We start from the raw sequence: 19,278 nt of genomic DNA on the forward strand, positions 1-19,278 counted from the left end.
GGAATAAGGCTATAGTTATAATTTACATGGTATTTACACAACAATGTCAGCATGTGGGATGTTACATACAGGGTTGTCGTGATAACGTTGTATCGTAACGGTTGTGCAATATTGCATTTGGTGCAAAGTCATCATGGTGCAAAAATAGTCCGCATATACATTGGTGCAAGCATAGACATCATAGTGCAAAAAAAGGAAATGGTCAGACATTGTGCAATTTGAGCATTAAACGTAGTGCAGTCGACATGTGCAAGAACAAGACTTGAGTAACATTATATTCGTATGAGGTAGTGTTGGCACGAGTTTTCAGTTTTTGTGCGGTGTCTGTTGAGCAGTGAACAAACATAGATCAGGCCCGCTAAGGGATTGAATCCAGCCCGTGAGACAACACTCAGAGAAGCACAAGATAAAAACAAGCGGCAGGTTGAAATATGTCAACTTGATGTTGCTAAAGAATGGTGCTTCTCACAAAGACACTGCACTTGTATTTATTTCTCTCTCTCTCTCTCTCTCTCTCTCTCTCTCTTTTCCACTCCTTTTCTCCCACTCTCTGTCTCTTTCACTCTGTGTCTCTCCTTTTCTCTTCCTTTGTTGCTCTTTAACTCTTTCTCTCTCTGTCTTTTTAACTTATTTTGCTCTAATTTCCTTTTTTTCCTTTTCTCTCTTTTCTCTTTCTCTCTTCCTACCCTTTGCGCTTTCTTTTCTCTTTTCTCTCCTTCTGTCTTTCTATTTCTCTTTAGATTTCTTTCCTCCTCTCCCTTTCTTTCCCCCTCTCTCATGACTTCTTTTTTTATCTCTTTTGTTTCTCAGGCTCTCCCCCTCTCTCTCTTTCTTTATCCCCCCTCTTTCTCTTATTTCTTTATCTCTCTTTTTCTTTCTCTTTAATCTACTGGTCCGGCCCCCAACAGAATGTTTGTTCTATCGTGTGGCCCCCGAGTTAAAATGAGTTTGACACCCCTGCCTTAAACAGATCGCCTGTGACTTTTGTTTTAAGTAAAATAACAATGGGATGGTTTTCCTCAATGTTCTCTAGTTAGTTATTGTGAGTAGCGCCTGGCTTTAGCGAAATCCAATGGACACATCTAACAATGCAGATAGTGGTTTGCTCATTTTTCTCATATGTTTCTCTCAGTATTTTGCCCACGAATTTGACACCTGCTATACATTGGTAGTATCTCAGGTAATGAAATGAAATGAAATGATCTGCATTTATATAGCGCTTTTCAAGTCAATGACTTCTCAAAGCGCTTTACAATGTGCTACACATTTCCCAATAGCGGCCGTGCAGCCATGTAAGGTGCTAACCTTCTTATTGGCGGTATTAGGGGTTCAGTGTCTTACCCAAGGACACTTCAACATGTAACACGGATGAGCCGGGATTCGAACTGCGATCTTTTGATCCCAAGACGAGCGCTCTACCTCCTGAGCTACTGCCGCCTAAGGTATTCACAGTCTGAGATTTGTTTTCAATCTGGCAATGATTTTCCTTTATTTCTTGCTATTTACTTCTAAGATATAAATATTTATAGTTGTTACCTCTTGAAAATGGGTTTGTTACTTAATGGATGTTGTGTTGAAAAACTATATTTTTTATTTCGTTTTCTTTAGGATATATTACACATCTTACATTATAAACAGATGCACTTTGTCTAGTAATGTTGAGCAAATCAGTAAAATGTCAAAGGAATTAGATCTAGAATTGGAATTGTCTGTGTTGTCATTGATAACGATGTAGTGAACATTTTATTCAGAGATTAGACATGGCACTCCAGGATAAACACGTAATAAAAGCTTCAAAGTGAAATTTAATGAACGGGTTTACCTTTCATATGACGTACATTTCATTGACCCATCTTCCAATGGCATTATAAATTGTAAATTTTTGAAAAAAAAAACATTAAATTGTGAAAATACTCACATTCATCCATTATCTGCACTGCTTTTCAGAAGTAGGGTCGCGGGGGTGCTGGAGCACATCCCAGCTGACCTTCAGGCAGTGGCGAAGGGACTCACTAACTGGTTGTGAACCAGTGGCAGGGCACACAGAGACAGACAATTTACTTGCTCATTAACAACTAGGGACAATCAGGACCTGCCAATTAACCTGACCTGCATGATTTTGGAATGTGGGAGGAAACTGGAGTGCCAGGAGGTAACCCACACAAGTACGGGAAGAACAAGCAAACTGCACAGGAAAGCTGGTAGCTGGATTTGATACCATGACCTCAGAACTGTGTAAGAGAAACTCTAACCACTCATCCGCCATGCCACCCCGTATTTTTTTGTCTTAAAAAACGGACACAAAAAAAATCCCTCGAACCCGGCCATTGCTACAGGTTAGCTACAGTGGCATTTAAGATGTTAAATCACATTTATTTGGAGTTAACTGTAAAAATAAACACACAACAAGTGGTATCACATCTACTGTTCTCTTAATGTAAATTTAAAATGTTTATTCCTCTTTATAACAGAACTTGCCCAGCGTTAGTCAATAAAAGGCCCTATTGTAAGCTAAAATCTAATTAGCATCAAAGAGACAGGGATTATTTTAACGGGACGAATCATTCCCAATTAGTTTTGCTGTAACTCAAAAACAACTACATCTGCTCTTTTAATGTTTTATTGATTTCTTATCTGGAACAAAGAAAATACAGAATATGCTTGTCTACATTTCTGTTTTACCGGGTCCTTGAAAAGGTCCATTTGATTTTAATTTTGGACTCAAAGCCCCAGAGTTTAATATTTGACCACTAAATGGGACTGTTGTCTAATGCGAATGAAAACGAGTGCCAGACCAAGCAACAACACGCCAGACAAACATAGCGGCACAATTCTCGATCAATGATTTTTTTTTTTATAACAAATATTATTGGTACGATAGTTTTGTATGTTTGCATGGAATTCTTTTATTCTTTAACTGAATTATTTTTTTGTACCACTAGGTGATACTAAATACTACTCATGTCATGATTACTGATTTAGATCACCTGTGCCCGCTCATTTGCCGCCTGCCGGTGCGGGCTACCTGATTGGTTCTCTGTCCTTTTTTAAGCCTAGTCCTGTCACTCTCCGGTTGTCAGTCCGTCAGCGAACATATGGTGTTACAAGGCAAGCTTTTTGACCCTGACTCCCTCCGTTTTGCAACCTGTTTGTTCATGATCTCCCCGTTTGTCTCCGGCCGGGACCTGTTTTCGATCCTGACCACGTCTGATCTCCTGTCACGGCTTACAACCCGTTTTTGATCCCGACCACGTCTGCTCTCCCATCCGGGCTTACGACCCGTTTTGGATCCCGACCACATTTTTGCTCTCCTGACCCGGCTATCGACCTGTATTTCCGTCCCTGACACAGCCATCTACCACTACGGAAGATCGCTTCCGCGTCCAGCGGGCATAGGATTGCGGGCGCTGCCCTTCCTTTTTCTATTAAATAAACTTGTGATTAACGCTATGCATTTGGGTCCTGACTCTGTTCTGGTCTTAACAACTCACTGTCCCTTCAAGTACATTAATAAAAAAAATGAAAACTAAATACTAAAAACAAACACACTTATTTGTTCCTCATCCTGTAGACCATTGGGAAAGTTTTGCCAGACTTAAGATGATTTAAACGTCGCCTTTTGATGTCGTCGTGCATCCGCCTTGCCGCATCAATCGATGATTAATACATGATCCCCTTTCATGCATTTCCCCTTTATCCTCAACGTGAAGTGTCACATTAATATGTGAGTGTTTATATGTTTATGCCCTTTGAGCGTCGTCTTAAGGCCTTGAAAAATGCAGTTGGAAGGTGAAATAAAAACACCAATTCTATAAGGGGGATGTAGATCACCAGTTTCTGGGAATAATAAAACCAAACATTGGGTCAATATTGGTGTGAAAGCATATAAAATCGTTCCAGTTTTTTTAACTGAAAGAGAAGAACCATTACCTATTTTAAAGCAGGCTTGCATTTGTTTTCAAAACAATTCTTAGTGAGATTACTTATGTGTTACTCTTCAGCAGCATGCTTACCATTTTATTTTTTGGGCATACACTACCATTCAAAAGTTTGAGGTCGCTTAGTAATGTCCTTTATTGAAGGAAATGCACAGGGTTTTTTTTTAGATGAAAATTACATAGAACTAATTCAAAATACACCCTATGAATTGTCAAGGTGGCAAATGGCTGTTTTAGTTGTGTCTGTTTTTAATACAATGTATACATACAGTTGCGGTCAAAAGTTTACATACACTTGTGAAGAACATAATGTCATGGCTCTCTTGAGTTTCCAGTTATTTCTACAACTCGGAATATTCTCTTATAGAGTGATTGAAAGAGATCGTTCTATGTCACAAAAAACATTCATGAGGTTTGTTTCTTTTAAAACTGTATTAAGGGTTAACAGAAAAAGTGATCAAATCTGCTTGGTCAAAAATATACATACAGGAGAGCTAATATATGGTAACATGTCCCTTGGCCATTTTCACTTCAATTAGGGGCTTTTGGTAGCTATCCACAAGCTTCTGGCAAGCTTCTGGTTAAATCTTTGATCACTCCTCTTTTTTTGGTGCAGTTCAGTTAAATTAAATGGCTTTCTCACATGGTCGTGTTACTTCAGCATTGTCCACAAGTCCTCAATGGGGTTTAAGTCAGGACTTTGGAAAGGCCATTTAAAAACCTTAATTCCATCCTTATTTAGCCATTCCATCACCATTTTTGATGTGCGTTTGGGTTTATTGTCCTGTTGGAACACCCAACTGCGCCCAAGACCCAATCTTCGGGCTGATGACTTTAGGTTATGCTGAAGAATTTGACCTCCATCTTCATTATCCCTTTACTCTCTGTAAAGCACCAGTTCCATTGGCAGCAAAGCAGCCCCAAAGCACAATACTACCACCGCCGTGCTTGACGGTAAATATGGTGTACTTGGGGTTAAAGGCCTCAAGTTTTCTCCTCCAAACATATTGCTGGGTATTGTGGCCAAATAGTTTGATTTTTGTTTCATTTGATCACAGAACTTCCTCCAGAAGGTCTTATCTTTGTCCATGTGATCAGCAGCAAACTTTATTTGCGCCTTAAGGTGCCGCTTATGGAGCAAGGGCTTCCTTCTTGCAAGGCAGCCTCTCAATTCATGGATTGGTGGGGGGATAAAACAGCCAGAAAAAATGTATTTAATGTGAAACCAGACAGTCTATTGTTATTCTTAGAAATTATAGCTATTCCATGTGAGAAATTGCCAACTGAAGATCTCCTGCAATGGTGTGTACTACTTCCTTCAGAGAACAGCCCAGGCTGGCTTTTACCACAGTTAAAACAGAAGTGGTAAAATGACAAGTACATTAGAGTCTCTAATTGGAGAAGTAGACGCCTTACAGGTCCACAACTAGCAGCTTGGTTCAATAGTACTCGCAAAACACCAGTGTCGACATCTACAGTTAAGAGGCGACTCCAGGATGCTGGACTTCAAGGCAGAGTGGCAAAGAAAAAACAAAAATTAAGACTCGTCAACAAAAGAAAAAGATTAATATGGGCAAAGGATTACAGACATTGTACAACTCATTGCATAAATAATAGTGTGATTTCTTATGTCTTTTTAGGTGTAGCCCATTGAGACATTTTCGTGTTATTTTCAAGACAGACCTTGGTATTAAATTTCCCGTAGCTAAATGAGAGTGAATCCACGCCTTATCCATAACATCACCTGCAGTAAAAACAGCAATGACACAGCTCACTGCTAATACGAGCACACGGTTACTGTAGAGCACTTTCTTTATGGCGCCTCTCACATTTGGGAGGGATCAAATCTATGGAGTGAAATGAGGATGGACGAGGAAGGTGAGAGTCGCAGCGGCGCTAATCGACCCTGGCGGCAATCTATCGATCGCCATGGCAACACCGGGTGAGGGAGAGATAAGGAGCCATCACTCTGCCGTCTCTTTACTTCATCTGCCACCTTGACGCACTTTTTCGACGACAGAGGCTCTCAACCAAGCGCACTATAGATGGCCGGGAGTGCCGACATCGGAACTCAAATCATAGAAAAAAAATGGAGAGTTAAATGACAGTGCCAACTGAAGAGCTAAATAACAACCCCAACTGCCCGCCCACGTGTCTACCAATCAACAAAGCTACAAAGGCTAAACTTTATCTAACCAATCTCCCTAACTATCTTAACCTGCCAACCTAGACTAACTTTATCAACCAACCTATCAATCTTTGATTTGATTATAATTGTCATTGTTTTTTTTAACTTTTCCTTCCTCGTAACTCTCTTGTTATCCTTTATTGTCAGCAAAAAAGGGAATAAATTACAACAAAATGAGATGTGGTCCCTTCCAAACCCAATTGGGTCCACGTCAAGTGAATAGAATAAAGAGCCCCTGATTTTAGTACGTTAATTTATAGTCCTACATTCAGATTATATTCGTGCATATAAGATATTACAAGTGGTATGTCGAAAGCATCCTAACTGGGATGTTACTTGTACTGAGAATTGGAAAAAATGGTAGCCCTAAATCAGGGGTCTGGAACATATGGTTTGCATGTCAGGTGTGGCTTTTATTCACGAGTACATCTGGCTCAGAGAAAAAATTACTATTTTAACGGATTTAGGACGGGAGTGCAATTATGTTTCAACCATTAATTGTAGGAGCACTGTAGCCTTTTTTTACCTTTAACTCTGGTCAGAAGAATTGTCAATCTGATATTTTCCATGTTTTGAGCCAATGAGAGGCATCAGAATACGCAAGCGACTGTGACGTCTGCCTTTCACAATTTCCTGGGTATATTTCAAGTGCATAGTTTGCGCAAATTTATAAAAAAATAAAGATTGATTAAATCAATGGAGGAAGAAAAATTACCACTCCATTATGAAGGTTAGAACTGTGACCCTGTCCCAAAACAAAAGAGAACACAAGTCTTCCAGCTCTTTATGAGAACATATTTTGCTGTTCAAACCTTGTTTTAAAACCATTATTCACAACAAAAATGACACTCAAAATGAACCTCAACATTTTAACCTACTGTTATTTATTGTCTTAAAATATATTGTGTGGCTCATACTTTGAATTGTTTTTTAAATATTTTGCTTTAATGGTTCCAAATCACTATCCATAATTCAATGATGGATGTCACTTAATTGTTTGCGCCTTTACCCAGAAAAAAATGAAATGTTGATTATTGGTCCAGCTCATTGTCGTGAGTTGTTTTCAAACACTGCCCTGAACCTAGACAAATGTAATATCACCCATAGTGACTCGGTCAAAAATCTAGGTGTTATATTTGATCCTAATCTGTCGTTTCAGTTACACGTGAAAAATATTACTAAAATAGCTTATTCCCGCCTCCGTAATATTGCGGAGATTCGTTCGATGCTGTCCCAAACCGATACAGAGGTTCTAATTCAGGCGTTTAATAATTCTCGTCCCAATTACTATCATGTATTGCTTTCTGGTCCCCCGATGTCTAGCATCAAAAGTTTGCAGCTGGTTCAGAATGCGGCAGCAAGACTCTTGACTAAGACAAAAAAGTTTGAGCATATTACTCCTGTATTGGCCAACTTGCACTGGCTCCCAGTCCACTTAAGATGTAACTTTAAGGTTTTCTTACTAACATACAAATGTTTGCATGGACTTGCGCCCTCTTATCTCTCAGATTTGATTTGCCCCTATGTTCCTGCATGGAGCCTCCACTCTGAAAATGCCAGTCTGCTTGTGACTCCGAGAGCCAAGAAGTCTGCAGGATAGAGAGCGTTCTCCATCCGGGCCCCGGTGCTGTGGAATGCTCTGCCTCCGGAGATAAGATCTGCAACCTCAGTGGAGGTTTTAAAAATTAGACTTAAGATACACTTCTATTCAAAAGCTTATGATTGATGGCCACCCCACATTTTGTATTGTCCTGTCTTTTTTCAACTGCCCGGCTGGTGGTGATACAAAGGAAAAGGACAATTTAAGATGAGTCGGCGGACCAGCGTCTGGACCTGAAGCATGTCAACACCTGCATCGACCAGCTGGAAGAGATGGGAAGCTAGGTCGTTGCTGTTATGGACTTTTTGGACTACTTTACAGGCTTGAGGCATTGTTGCTGTCATGCACTTTCCGGATAAATTTCAACATGTTACCTAGTGTTCTCTTTTATTGATATTTACTATGTTTTTGTACTGTGACCCAATGCTAAATCTATTCCACCCTGGTCATCCTGGAAGGGGAATTACCACTTGTGAGGCCCCTTCACAAGGTTTCTTTTTTCCTCACGCTGAGGTTTTGAGTTTTTCCTTGCCCGCGTGTTGGTTTAAAACCAGGCGATGGTCATTGTAATCCTGTGCAGTCCTTAAAGACATTTTTGTGATTAAGGGCTACGCAAATGAATGTGACTTGACTTGACATATATTGTACCTACATACTGACACAATATAGAGCTGGCAACCTCATTCTTACCAAACACACCTGATCTATGTGGTCTACTAAGCTCCTTACCCATGAATCATCCTACTGACTTAAAATCTATTTAGACTAATCATCGCCTTGCTACGAACACTTACACTAACCTGCCTGACTACTTACCTGCCAGATGTGCCAACAGCCTACTATCTAGTGCAGGGGTCTTAAACTTGTCTTTCTTGGGAGATGCAAGAAATTGAGTGTAGACATCAAGAATTGGACATCAGATTGGTGTTTAGAGTGCATATGCATTCACAGGATCACACCAGCTTTAATGGGCCAGATACAGCATCTGTGAGTCTAGGTAATGAATGTACATGCACACAGACACGTATGTAACATCCAACCGGTAAAAGGCCAAGATGAAATTGCGAGCAGATGTTAGAAAATATAATTTTAGCCCAAGACGCCAGGTCAGAAATGCAATGTAATGATACTTAAATGAGCATTTAATGGGGAAAAATTGGCAACCAGTTCAGGGTGTCCCTTGCCCACTGCCCGAAGACAGCAAGGATGGGCTCCAGCACCCCCGCTACCCTACCAAGGATAAAAAATGGTGGATGGATGGATGTGGAAAAATGGGCAATAACACGTATGGGTCTTTTTTGAGTTATTGTGTGTCACAGTTTAGCAGGGCAGTGTTGGCTGACAGAAAATAGGTATTACCTCGATAAAAATCCAGTGTGCCTTGTACAAAAACAAACTTGAGTTTCTTCTTTAAAGATGTGCATGCGACTTTTAATCAGGTGCGCCCTGAAGTCTGGAATGAACAGTAACCTAACCCTAAGTATTTTTTGTTCATATCATATTGTGAAATTAGGTATATTTTTTGGGAGATTATTTACCTAGAAACTGTGTTTAAATGCTTATTCCTGCGAGCCCTGGGCAACGAGGAAAGTTTTATTTGTGATTCGTTGCACTAATCTGTTCCTGATGAGGATGCCTCACGCTCTGTCGCCATGACCCTCCTTCTACCAGCCTGAGTTGTAACAATTCAATCTGTTCCAGGTCTTCCAGCATGAATTATAGATGAACCCCGTGGGGCTGCGCCTTCCTCTTCAAAAAGATGAGAATGAGGTGGGGATTTATGTTGATCGAGCAGCCCTTTACTTTATGACTCGTGACACCGAGTTTGATGTGTCGAGCCCAAATAAATTAGGTAAATAAATGTACCCTCTCTTTGTAATCGCAGTCAAATGAAATTCATCAACATTGTCAAACGACCAAATAATGTGCCTTGACAGTTGATATTTTTGCAAAGCAAGATTTTGTACCTTAGATGGAGAGGCGAAGTTGAATTGCCAGGAGGCCATTCAATTCACCTGCTCATGATTGGCAGCTTAAGTACAGGAAGCCATTAGTTGCATCCAGGAGGCACACCGTGATAAGCAATTACTGAGTTTTTAATGTGACTCAAACACATCAATGTCAGGTAAGTAAAGTCTATCGATCACTAGAAAGGTCTTCATATGAAGATCGTCAAAGTATCATTTGCCCCAGTGCATCAAAGAGGCATCGCCAGTTGACGGTGATATTATTGGGAATCGAAACACTAACAAAATGCTTCAATGCACATAATGGATGTAATATCACAAGAGTGGTAAATCATTAATAAGCCTTATTTTATTTCCTGGAAAATGATACATATCTGACAAAAAACAAATAAAAATTGTATTTTTTTACAGAATACCTTAAAGAACATAGGACTTAGTTGCAACTACGTGGCATCATGGCGTTGTAAAATATATTTCACTGTTAGCTCTGGTTAGTTTTCTTTCAAAAAGAAACACATTGTGTCATTCATCTTGGATGTTGAGGTTAACTTTTAAGGAAATAGAAAATTTGGAGGGATTTTTGGGCTGTCAACCCATTTGAGTGGAGTAGTCTAGTCCTCCCTCTATGGTTTATGCTTCCTCTATGACAGCCATGTCCAAAGTTCAGCCCAGGGACTGTTTCTGTCTGTGATCAATATTTTACTGTCCCGCAGCCTCTATCATAAAATTAATAACATGTGTCCCACCAATAATGCGGAGAGCAATATTAAATAAATTCTCATCTCATTTCATTGGCTACACCGCTTATCCTCAGTAGGGTCGCGGGGGTGCTGGAGCCCATCCCAGCAATCATCGGGCAGTGGGCAGGGGACACCCTGAACTGGTTGCCAGCCAATCGCAGGGCACACAGGGACAGACAACTCACTCGCTCATTCACACCTAGGGACAATTTGGACCGGCCAATTCACCTGAAATGCATGTTTTTGGAATGTGGGAGGAAACCTGAGTGCCCGGAGGAAACCCACGCAAGCACGGGGAGAACATACAAACTCCGCACAGGAAGTCTGGAGCTGGATTTGAACCCACGCAGGAGGTTCCCAAGACATGAACTGTGCCGCACATACGCTAATCACTGCGCCGCTGTGCTGCCCTAAATAAATTCCTACATAAAAATAAATTACCAAAAAAAAAAAAATCACCATTCCACCAATTGATGGCAGTCATTTGGCCACCTTGCCCTTGGCTTTCTGTGAGGATTTTTGCCCACACCATTTCCGACAAGGTGAATAAAAAAGGAAAGTTTATTAAGAGGGCTGCCGCTTCCAGGAGAAGTAGAAATTGGAGTCTTTTTTCACTGAATTCAATAACAACAGCGTCTGCCTAATTCGTCAAGAGATGGTGGCTGTTTTAAAAATATATCATATCAAAAGGCACTACCGGGCAGCACGGCGGCGCAGTGGTTAGCGCATGTGCGGCACAGTTCATGTCTTGGGAACCTCCTGCGTGGGTTCAAATCCAGCTCCAGACTTCCTGTGCGGAGTTTGTATGTTCTCCCCGTGCTTGCGTGGGTTTCCTCCAGGCACTCCGGTTTCCTCCCACATTCCAAAAAACATGCATTTCATGTGAATTGGCCGGTGCAAATTGTCCCTAGGTGTGAATGAGCGAGTGATTTGTCTGTCCCTGTGTGCCCTGCGATTGGCTGGCAACCAGTTCAGGGTGTCCCCTGCCCACTGATTGCTGGGATGGGCTCCAGCACCCCCACGACCCTACTGAGGATAAGCGGTGTAGCTAATGAGATGAGGCACTACCAGATGAAAAATGCTGACTACAAAGAGCTAACTGGAGACCAACGCTGTGAAAAGGAAGAACTGGAAGCTGTTTTAACTGCATAACAGCACTTTTTCACGAGACCCTTTTAGTCAAATGAAAATGCTACAAAGGCGAGCTACGAGGTCGTGATGCTGATCGTCAATCACTGAAAACTTTTCACACAGGTGGAATTGATTAAAAGGCAACTCAAAGAATGCCCGGCTGAATAGTCAGCCTTCTGACATTTTCTGGTAACCAAAACTAGCCCGCTTTCATAAAAGTTTGGACACCCCTGCTCAATGATTTTGGAAATATCTAAAAAAAAAAATGCAATTTAAAAACAAATCGCACTTTTTTTTATGACAAATGTGAGTTGATATTTATCATCAAACGCAAACAGACACTTTTTTACAGACTCAGACATTTTACAGAAATAGTGACAAATTATTGAGATACACAATCCTCCCACATATGGATGAATTCTCTACTTAGGGATCCAAGATCCCACTGCAAATAAAAAGTTCATTTTAGTTTTGTCAGGGTTTAAAAGTTGGGAAACACAGTAAGTAGATAACTATTCTTATTTTAAACACACACAAATTATTATAAGCACATTTTTCGGGCTATAAGTATACCCACAAAACACAAATTGGCCAGAAATTTGAATGTGAGCCTTAAAATCTGGTAGCCTTAATTACCCAAGCATATGGTAAATACAATTGGAAATGCAGTTACAATGAAATTATACTGTATAAGGTAACTCTACTGCCTTTGAGAAACATAGTTAGTTATTTTAGTTGTATTTATTTTTTTCCACACAACCCTTGTTCTTACCTTTGTTTTAATTTTATGCACATTACAGTCCTCTGCACCTTATATATGAAAAATAAACCACAAAAGACTTACAATACTGCCTTAACTTAAGGTTTTAGTATTATAATTTTCTTTTTTTTTTTGTTAAAAGCAACTTTGTCCAACTCCAACACTTTGAGACTGATGTGGACAATTGTCCTCTAAGACATCCAAGTCTTAACACTGGAACCATTGTAATTTCTCTTTCTTGTTCAGTTCTTTACATCTCATTTCATAGTCGGACGGCAAATATGAGAAACAGGAGACAAGGGAGAAAAATGACAACGGAGAGAAGATAAATGAAAACTACAGAGAATACGAATAAGGCAGATCCCAGTTGCCTGGTTGCCAGAGACACAGCTCCAGAATTCTTGCCATTCATTTGCAGTTTCTTCCATTTCAAATGCGGTGGTGTATTTGTCTAGGCTCGCAGACAATGTATTTGGTTAGCAAGACTTGTAATTCTGCACAATTTTACCTCCCCATATTTTGTTTTCATGGTGACTTGCATAGGCGGCACAGCGGCTGAGTGGTAAGCGCGTCCATGGCACATTTCTGAGGTCATGAGATCAAATCCATCTACCAGCCTTCCTGAGATACAAATATGCTATTTTTTTGTGATTTAACCCAGGAAAAACGAAATGTTGATTGTTGGTCAATCTCATTGTCGTGATTTGTTCTCGAACACCTACCCTGAACCTCGACAAATGTAATATCACCCATAGTGAGTGACTCGGTCAAAAAAAAAAGGTAGGTGTTTTATTTGATCTTAATCCGTCATTTCAGTTACAATATTACTAGAATAGCTTTCTTCCGCCTCCCTAATATTGCGGAGGTTCGTTCGATGCTGTCCCAAACCGATGCAGAGGTTCTACTTCAGGCGTTTATTAATTCTCGTCTCCATTACTGTCATGTATTGCATTCTGTGCAGTCTTTTGAGACATCTTGTGATTAAGGGCTATACAAATAAATGTAACTTAACTTGACTAACTTTCGCTGAATGAAGACAATTGATTCAATTTGAAAAATGACCCAGACTTATGGTGAGGACAAGCAGTTGAAAGAAACCATTAAGAATACATTACAAATAAAATAAGTTTGAAGAGTTTTCATATTTAAAAAGGAAACATATCCATATTTGATTCCACCGTGACCTCTTCCGCCTCCACTTGAGGTGGTTCGCCTCCCGCCCTCTAGCGGCAGACAGCTGGCGCCCAATTCAGCGTTACACCTCCAGGCTGACGTACTCTTTCCGTCCCGCTGTCAGGAGGGGAACTTCCCTCCAGTCGAATACCCACAAACGAACGTGGACTCCCGGGGGAGTCTTTCCTCGGTTCCCCCCACCACAGCCCAGCACCACTTCCTCCTACGTTTCTTTTTCTACCCTCGATGAAATGAGGCGGAGGGAGAAACGGCTTCTGCAGTTCGCCGGGCTTCTCGTAGCGGCTTTCGTCTTCCTTCCCAACGTCGGCTTGTGGTCTCTGTACCGGGACCGGGTGTTAGACAACCCGCCGGACGCGCTGTTGGCAGCAGCAGACGGACCAGCCGTCGCACCGCAGCTTCAGGTGAGCCGGAAGTGGCGCGGCATTGACGCCGCCGTACCGTGGATGACTGTTGGTAAATAAACAAAGCGTGTTTCCCGCGGTTAGTTGTGGGCGGAAGGAAGAATATGTCTATATATATTTTTGTCAACGCGAGTTGTGAGTCTTAGCTACTTTGGCCTTTTTTAAATAGCCGCGCCAGCGCGGTCGGTGAGCGGCTTAGGCGACCAGGATGTGTCGCGGGGGCCACGTAGCCACAACGGGGCAAGTCAAATTGACACAAGGCGGACTTGTGGAAGTTGCTGTGGTGCGTTCACAGGTTGAATGTGAAACGCAGCTTTTCCTGTTAGCCTAGCATCACATATTTCAGCAATCCTAGTGGCTGGGGGTCTCGTCGCAGATCGAATCTCAGAGCGCAAAACATTCCACAACACTGGGGCCCGAATGGAGAATGCTCGCAAACTTGTGGATTTTTCCGTGACTCTTTGATCACTATTACACCAGTGTTTTCCAAACAAAGTCTTCAAGCATTAACTAAGGGGAAAATAACGGAAGTGCAGTGAAAAATAGTGCAATAACAATTAGCAGCACCAAAACTACTTTCAGCAGAAATAACAAAAAAAATCCCTAATAATTGCAAGATATACATCTTCACAGTTCTGCGCGCTTGTTTAGGGTAGTGATGGCCCTGGGGAAGAAATTGTCTCCTAGCCTGCTTGTTCCAAGAGAACTATAGCGCATACCAGAGGGCAACAGGTCAAAGATGTGGCCAGGGACAGAAGAGTCTTATAATGTTGATGGCTCTGCTGTGTTATCACAAGCCAGCAATGTCTTTCAGAATGGGCAGAGAGCAGCCAACAAACTTCTGGGCTGTGTTCTTTTGTTTTTTCCAATACTGTATTGTACACAACACACAAGAATTGGTGCCATTATTTATGAAGTGAAATGAAATGATCTGCATTTATATAGCGCTTTTCAAGTCAAGACTTCCCAAAGTGCTTTACAGTGTGCTTCACATTTCCCAATAGCGGCCGTGCAGCCATGTAAGGTCTTGGTAGTGTCTTACCCAAGGACACTTCGACATGTAACACGGAGGAGCCGGGATTCGAACTACGATCTCTTGATCCCAAGACGAGCGCTCTACCTCCTGAGCCACTGCCGCCCCATTCAGCAATTGCTTTTCTTATTGAGCGTATAAGCAATGAAATTGATTAACTCAGAGTGCATCAATCCGGTATTTTTAACTTTGACTAAAATTATCACAAAATCATTTTTATTGCATAACAAGACTATGCAACTTACCTTTTACTAATAAATATTCAGTGATTGAATACAATAAAAATATTTTCCAGTACAATTGATTTTAAAAAGAGTTCAAGAAATATGAGTGCTTCACAGCCTCCACTGGTTGGTGTCCACATTTTTTTATATTTTTCTTTATTATGTGGCAGGAAAGAGGTGAAAATATAGTGGAAGCTAGAGCTCTTGTTGGTGATAGGAATGAGTGGAGAAGTGTTGTTAAAAAATATTGGGATGTTTAGACGCATTTTAAGGGATGGGCAGGGCACCCGTATGATGCGGCAGGGGTAAACCAATGAAAGCTGTCCGGTCCTGCTGTTGAACAGAAGAGTGTGTTATGTCACCCTGACCCGAGTGACATGGCTGCTTTCTTGTGTCCCTTTTCATCTAGAGGGACGAAAGCATGACTAACTTGGGTGCCGAGGCGTTTAACTTGTTTGCGTGTTTGGGCATTTGGGTTGGCCATAGTCCAAACATTTTTGTGTTTTTTTTTTGCTACTTTTTCCTTTTTTAATTTTCTTTGTTTTTGCATGTGTAGGTTTTGCTATCAGTCACCCCTCTCGAGGGATATGACCAGGGTAGATAGATAGAATATTATGTGGCTATTATTAAGCAGTTTAAGGGGGTCTGCTTCTATGCCGGTATATTTTTACTAATGCATTTTGGTAGTGATATAAGTGAAATATTTGATTTCGATTTCAAGCAACAATAACGAGTTTCTACAAATTGCAGGATTTGGCTCACATGACCCTACAATTGAAGTAATGCTAGATTTACCCTGAATGACCAAGTACCCTTTCCTGATGTAATACCTCTAATGTACCTGTACGGATTCTTTCTTACAATTTACTCTTTAGTGGTACATTCATTCATATTTTAATCTGCCAAGTTTCCAAAATGCTTGTTTTTACATTATATGGGCTCTTTGCGGTTATTCACCTGTAAGGGAAGTATGCTAAGCAGAGTTACTGTACGTTTGTCAAGTATTTAAATAGGGTAATGTGTTTTTAGTTCTAATTAAAACCTTCCCAAGAAAGAACCCTGGCGTGCCACGAAAGAAGTTTCCTTCTTTAAATGGACCAAAATCTGCTGAATGGAGGCTTTCATAGAACTGTGTGTGTGGCTTCGGTTGAGTTTTGTAGAGCACCAGTGTTGCAAAGACTGAGACTATTGTTGTCTTTTTGAGTGAGGTCTTCATAAAAAAAATGTTGAATAGATGCTATTACAGCTTGAAAAATGTTGCTTTCTAGTGGGGCATCGGAGTTAATTTGAGGTTTTGAGTCACCGCTTTGACATTCGCTTCCAGAATTAACTTGTATGGATTTGATATCTCGCCTGACAAGCGATGTAATGAATGGGATTAACGGCGCAGAAAGCCTGTACAGTATTACTAAACTGTGCGATAACAGCTGTCAAGCTTCAGAGTCATTTTACAAGTTGGTGATTATGAGAATACAATGCATTAAAAACACTCCCTATATAAGCATGCATTAGTAAATCTGTCCAATTGAGTTCTTCAATCAATAACTAAAATAAATATCAGTACTGTCAAACTTGCGTTTCTGGGTATGATTGTTAAAACCGATTTTTTTTTTCTTTTCAATTTCAGAGGAAAATTTGCAATGCAGGTTGCAACAAAGATGCAGACTACAAGGAATACGCGATTAACCAATATCTAATCGATATCGGGATGTGGCATAGTTTGATTGTGTGATCGCATGACACTGCGATTAAACAAGGATTTATAAACAGCAACCCTAACAAAGCTACCCATAAGAGGGCGCTGTTTATTTCACTTTAACCCTTTGACAATCTCGTAAAATTCACCTAAAATCCAAATCCAAGACTTACCTGAAGGAAATTGTATGCTGTTGTTGAACGGTTTGCAGAATCTGGACGATTATGGTCTCTTTTTAAAGGTAACAGTCTTAAGTTTTGTCCCCCAAATTATGGCTGCAAGTACTACTTACACAGAGTAATCTAATTTGGAGCACAAACAAATAGAAAGTTTTTATTTCCACCTGACATTTTTTTGCAGTCTCATGTCTGCAGATGGGTAGCATGGGGCAATAGCCTGAAGCCTCATCCGGCCCCTGGTCAGAGTTGATCATTATCTGAAAAAAAGTAAGTTTAGTATTTTACACATCTTTCTAAGGGTACGACTAGGTCTTTCCAAAAGTGGCCATTTGGTGACATCATACAGACACATAATTCTTCCCAAAAGTCTGATGTTGGAACGTTAACAGGTGAAAACATGTCACTAGTATTAACCTTTGGATGCACAAGTGGGATAAAAAATGTACCCATTGGTTGTTATTCTTCAACATCTTTGAACATCAAAAAGTTGTATTATTGTCATATTCCAGGTATTCCTCATAAAACTTGTATTTTTGTCTCCCCCCACCCACAAATTTCCAACACCACGCATTGAAGCTTTTATGTACAGATGGGTCATGCATCCAAGGGTTAAGTACGCACAAAAAACACAGCTAGCCCCTAAAATGCACTTTTCATTTAAAATCTAAATTCGCATTGAAATTGCAATTCTGTTCTGAAAAATCACAATCGGGGTTTTTCCCCCAAATCGTGCAGCCCTAATGCAGAATTAGTAGGACAGACAAAGGACGTTTTTGTGATCTTTATATTCATCTACTTGTTAAAGAAAATGTTAGGTACTTCTAAGTTCAGTGTCGCATTTAAAAGGTGAGACAATCTAGTATTAGACTACGTTTAAAGCTTTGCGGGAATTCAGCAAGTTCACAAGAAAACTATTTGATATGGTTTAGAGTTTAACAACATTTTAAAGATTGGGATGTTTACATGGCGATCAGCTAAAAGCGAACTGGTACGGGTAAATTTAAATTTACGGTTTTCTTTTTTATTAATTTTTGTTTGTCCGGTTAACCTCCATTTATGGAGATAATTACCGAATATTGAAAATAAAAACATACCAGAAATAACAAAGCCATACAGGTAAATTTAATCTCCTACATCCACATATACCATCTGTGAACTACATTTTGAAGTCGTATTCACTTCTAATTATAAAGTTTTGAAAGTCAATCAGTGCCCTGCAGTTGGCTGCCAGCTACTCCAGGGTGCCCCGTGCCCATTACCCAATGTCAGCTGGGATGGATTCCAACAACCCTGGCACCCCGATTTGGATAATTAGTTTGGAAAATTAATTAATAATAGTTCAATAGACTAAAACACAACATCAATTGAAAGGAAAGTGCAAAACTGGTAAAAAATCATTCGATGACTATATATATTATCCATTTCACCCAACACAGCTCCAAAATTATCGTGAAATACTGAAATCAAACTAAGACTTTTTAAATTATAATTGTCTCAAATATAGCTAAACAAGTATATTCAAGTAAAATCAGTGGTCAGGTTTAATATATTTGAGTGATATATATATATATATATATATATATATATATATATATATATGAAACCCTTACATTAAATTACATTCAATTCTCAGTCAATTCCCACAAATGCCTTTGGCAGAGAGTCAGTTTGGATATTTTCCAAGATGGAAATTTACTTCCCGCAAATGAAATGAAAATGTTCTTCCTCTTTTGCATTTCTTGCAATTGGGGTTTTCCTTTTGGAAGGGTTAGGCAGTTGCCAGCCTCCTGCTGTGTTTTCCGTTGCTGCATGTGATCAGGTCAACGCACAGACAGCGGATGATAAAGTGCGCTCTTGAAAGGGAAGTTGGCAAAGATTCACGGCCCCGTCACGGGCAAATGAGAATCATGCGGGTTGCCTGCACACTGGAGGCTACGTTTACGATCTGCGCTCTGTTGGCGGCGTGGCTGCACATTTATCACTGCAGGGACCTTGTGCGTTTATGTCACACTTGGAGATAGATGTAACGCCGACACCCCGTGGTGGTCCTCTTTGCAACTGCCCTCAGTCTTTCTTGGATAAAATCGATCTCGTCCTCGTACATGTTTACCGTCTTGTTACAAAAGATGCTTTCAATTTCATCATGTAACATTGGCTCCTTCTGTAAAGCAGTTTAACTTACTTCAGTGGCCTGGAACCATCGGGCCGTAGGCCGTATCAGTTTTTT

General features: G+C 40.5%; 1 protein-coding gene across 1 annotated transcript in view; it reads left to right on the forward strand.

The window, feature by feature from the left end:
• The first annotated feature begins 13,560 nt into the window (after nt 1-13,560).
• LOC148349736 (polypeptide N-acetylgalactosaminyltransferase 10-like) overlaps nt 13,561-19,278 on the forward strand; it is a 94,598-nt gene continuing 88,880 nt past the window's right edge. Inside the window, exon 1 of the mRNA XM_088320972.1 lies at nt 13,561-13,919. Coding sequence (XP_088177098.1) covers nt 13,749-13,919 — 171 coding nt within the window. The 5' untranslated portion in view covers nt 13,561-13,748. The remainder of the gene's footprint in view (nt 13,920-19,278) is intronic.

The sequence above is a fragment of the Urocampus carinirostris genome, chromosome 17 (assembly GCF_059441175.1).
Source record: "Urocampus carinirostris isolate Australia breed hairy pipefish chromosome 17, RoL_Ucar_1.0, whole genome shotgun sequence".
Classification (NCBI taxonomy): domain Eukaryota; kingdom Metazoa; phylum Chordata; class Actinopteri; order Syngnathiformes; family Syngnathidae; genus Urocampus; species Urocampus carinirostris.